General features: G+C 48.0%; 1 protein-coding gene across 1 annotated transcript; it reads right to left on the bottom strand.

The window, feature by feature from the left end:
- Nucleotides 1-691: 691 nt before the first annotated feature.
- On the bottom strand, nt 692-2,721 carry foxb1a (forkhead box B1a). The gene has a single exon (XM_086073847.1). The coding sequence runs from the start codon at nt 2,461-2,463 to the stop codon at nt 1,531-1,533; it is 933 nt and encodes a 310-aa protein (XP_085929973.1). The 5' UTR covers nt 2,464-2,721; the 3' UTR covers nt 692-1,530.
- Nucleotides 2,722-3,022: the final 301 nt, after the last annotated feature.

Below are 3,022 nucleotides of genomic sequence, written 5' to 3'. Positions count from 1 at the left end.
GTGAAAAAAATCAGGCTTTTTGTCTTGCTGAAAAAGGCTAAATCTACATTGGTGGCCCAGTTGAAGTTTGCCATTCTTTGCACTTTCAATCCGACTGAATGAAGCAGAATGAAGTGGCCCGATCGCCTTTATTTGATCTAGTCCTTTGCATAAAGTGACGGAATGTATTTGTTTAATGCCCTACGATGGACTGACACTACTTGAGTTTATTTGAAATAACGCAGAAACGATCGAATTCAACAAATAAATGCAAACGGCGTTTTATTGAATGTATTAATTGATACGTGCGTGCGCCGTGATAGCAAAAAAAATTGTCACTTATTCCATGAGACGGCGTTAAACGCGTTGCCAAATCTGGGGTGCAGATTGCTTCGTTGAAATGTTTATTGTTGGGACTATTTTCTTTATTTCACGCGCAGCTTGATGAATGAGCACGCTTGTCTGCGCTGTGGCCATGCCACGGCTGCACCGTGCATTCTAATGCAGAGCACAAATCATGCCTGTGCTGCTCCGAGGAAAAAGGAAAAAGTCTCCCTCTCGGTAATCATACAGGTTGGGATGCACATAACATAATAATAGCAATTATTAGTCTTTAAAAAAATAATTTTATGGAGGCAAATTGTGATGATATATTTATTACAGTACAACGAAAATGATAATAATAATAACAAGAAACATTTTTTGATTGTTTACTTCACTTTTAATGAGAAAATATTTGGATGACCTTTTTTTTTTCTCCCCCAATTCATTGCAGAATGTTTGCACACTTTTCAAAAGCACGCATGCTCGCAAAACAAAAATAACGAGAGGAAAAAAACAATAACATGAACATTAACACATTTTTTTTCCCCGTTTAGAATGCATGCTTCACTTTTATAAGAAAACGTACAAATTTACAGCAACTGATCCACGTGGTCACCACAGCCTTTTTAAATTAAATGCTTCACAGAACACCTTTTTTTCTGGAAAATAGATATCTAAAATGTAGAACTAAAAAGTGCATTTTACAACATTATCGTTTCGGTTATTTGCAATATTCACATATCTTGCATTTTTGAGCACATGTCACATTTAGACTTTTCGATATGGAATGATTTTTAGATTATTTTTTTTTAACTGGGAAATAGCCTATTTGGTATGCCCTCGACATTTTTAGAGGAAAGCGTCAGTGTCATTGACGTTACAGTGACCACACGAAAAAAGTGTGCAAAACATTTACGAGTATAAAACTGAAACCTCCCCGCGTATGTGGGCCTTACAAAACTCCCCCCAGTTCAACACGTAAAAGTCCATGTGAAATTTTCAAATAATTTATATTTTCTTGAAGAGCAATACTGTGCTGGACTTTCAGGACACGTTTTTTTTTCCTTCTTCTTTTTTTTTTTTTTTTTTTAAAGCGACACATTCAACATATACAACAAGCGAATCAATAAGCAACTCGCCTTGAATCGAGTCCGACGTACGACACAAATTTATAAACTTTGGGTTCGCTATACCAGCAGTTGCTTTTTGCCCGACGGGTCCATTTGGTCAGTGCACGGCCACCGACTGGAGCGTGGCCGGGCCGGTGAGCGTCTCTCCGGGGGTGGCGGGGCTACTTTGGCTGGTGGCAGTCTGCGGGGAGGTCGGGCTCAGGGACTGGGGCGAGTTGGACAGGAAGGCGGGCAGGTGGTGCGGGAGCGCCGAGAAGCCCGCCATGGAGGTGGGCGTCGGCTTGATGGGCACCGGGATGGCCGGCAGAGTCTGCGCGCCGTGACACAGCGACTTGATGGGCACGCCGTAGGCGCTGTAGTCGCTCGGCGCCATGGTGTCCATCACGCCGCCGTTGTACATGTGCGGCCAGGCCGTGGTGAGCTGGTTGTGCAGCGGGTAGCCGGCAGACATGGACTGCATGGTGGAGAAGGCCAAGCTCCCGGGGACTTTGTACTCTCTGGCGATGATGTTCTCGATGGCGAACGGGTGCTTGAAGGTGGAGGTCTGGGACACCCCCAGGTTGTAGGTGGACATCTGAGGCAGGTGCGTGCCGGTGGCCGCCTGCAGGGCGCTCAGCCGCAGCTTGGCCTGCTGCTGGAGGTAGTGGGCGGCGTCCGACTGCTTGCTGGGGGCCAGGTGGTGGTCGGAAACGCCGAGCACCTTGAAGCGCTTGCGGCGTCTCAGGAAGCTGCCGTTCTCGAACATGTCCCCGCAGCTGGGGTGCAGCGCCCAGAAGCTGCCTTTGCCCGGCTGGTCGGGGCGCCGGGGGATTTTGATGAAGCAGTCGTTGAAGGACAAGTTGTGCCTCAGCGAGTTCTGCCACCGCTGCGTGTTTTCTCGGTAGTAAGGGAAGCGATCCATGATGAACTTGTAGATTTCGCTCAGCGGGAGCATCTTCTCCGGGCAGCTCTGGATGGCCATGGCCGTCAGAGAGATGTACGAGTACGGAGGCTTCTGGTCGCTGTACGTGTTTCTCCCCGGACGAGGCATCCTCGATAAGTTCAAAACACGCAAAGAAAGAAGAAGTAGTCACCCTTAATTCCGTGCTGCGAGTTTCTTCATGCGGGAGTTGTTTTCCCCCCCCCAGCCTTTGCTCGGACGTCTTTTTCTCAGCCGGTCCCGCGCTAGAGGAGCTCACAAGACTTCATCGGGGCGTCCCGGACTAAACGGATGATGCCTCCATGGCCCTCCTCGAACCATCTGATAGTTTTATGTAGTGACATGAGCAGAAAAGACCCCCGCCGAGGCGCTTCCATTAATGTGCCACCTCTTTGCTATCACATGACAATTGCCATGGGAGGAGGAGGAGGAGGTGGAGAAGGAGGAGGAGGGAGGGAGGGAGTGAGTGAGGGAGGAAGGCATAATCTGGTTTCATTTACACCTATTTACATGGACACCTTGGGCCAATGGAAATCATTTCCATTTGAAGACAGAAAAAGGGGTGAAAAGGCTCGCCAGCCGGAATTGAACTGCGAAGGCACTCAGTGTGTGGAGGTATGCGCTTATATATGCTTGACACTTGCACGGAGATTTCACAAAACACGGCGTC

The sequence above is a fragment of the Leptonotus elevatus genome, chromosome 4 (assembly GCF_054856555.1).
Source record: "Leptonotus elevatus isolate MCC_2025b chromosome 4, RoL_Lele_1.0, whole genome shotgun sequence".
Taxonomy (NCBI): domain Eukaryota; kingdom Metazoa; phylum Chordata; class Actinopteri; order Syngnathiformes; family Syngnathidae; genus Leptonotus; species Leptonotus elevatus.
Note: the sequence above shows the minus strand (reverse complement) of the source record. Positions and strands in the feature narration are given on the sequence as shown.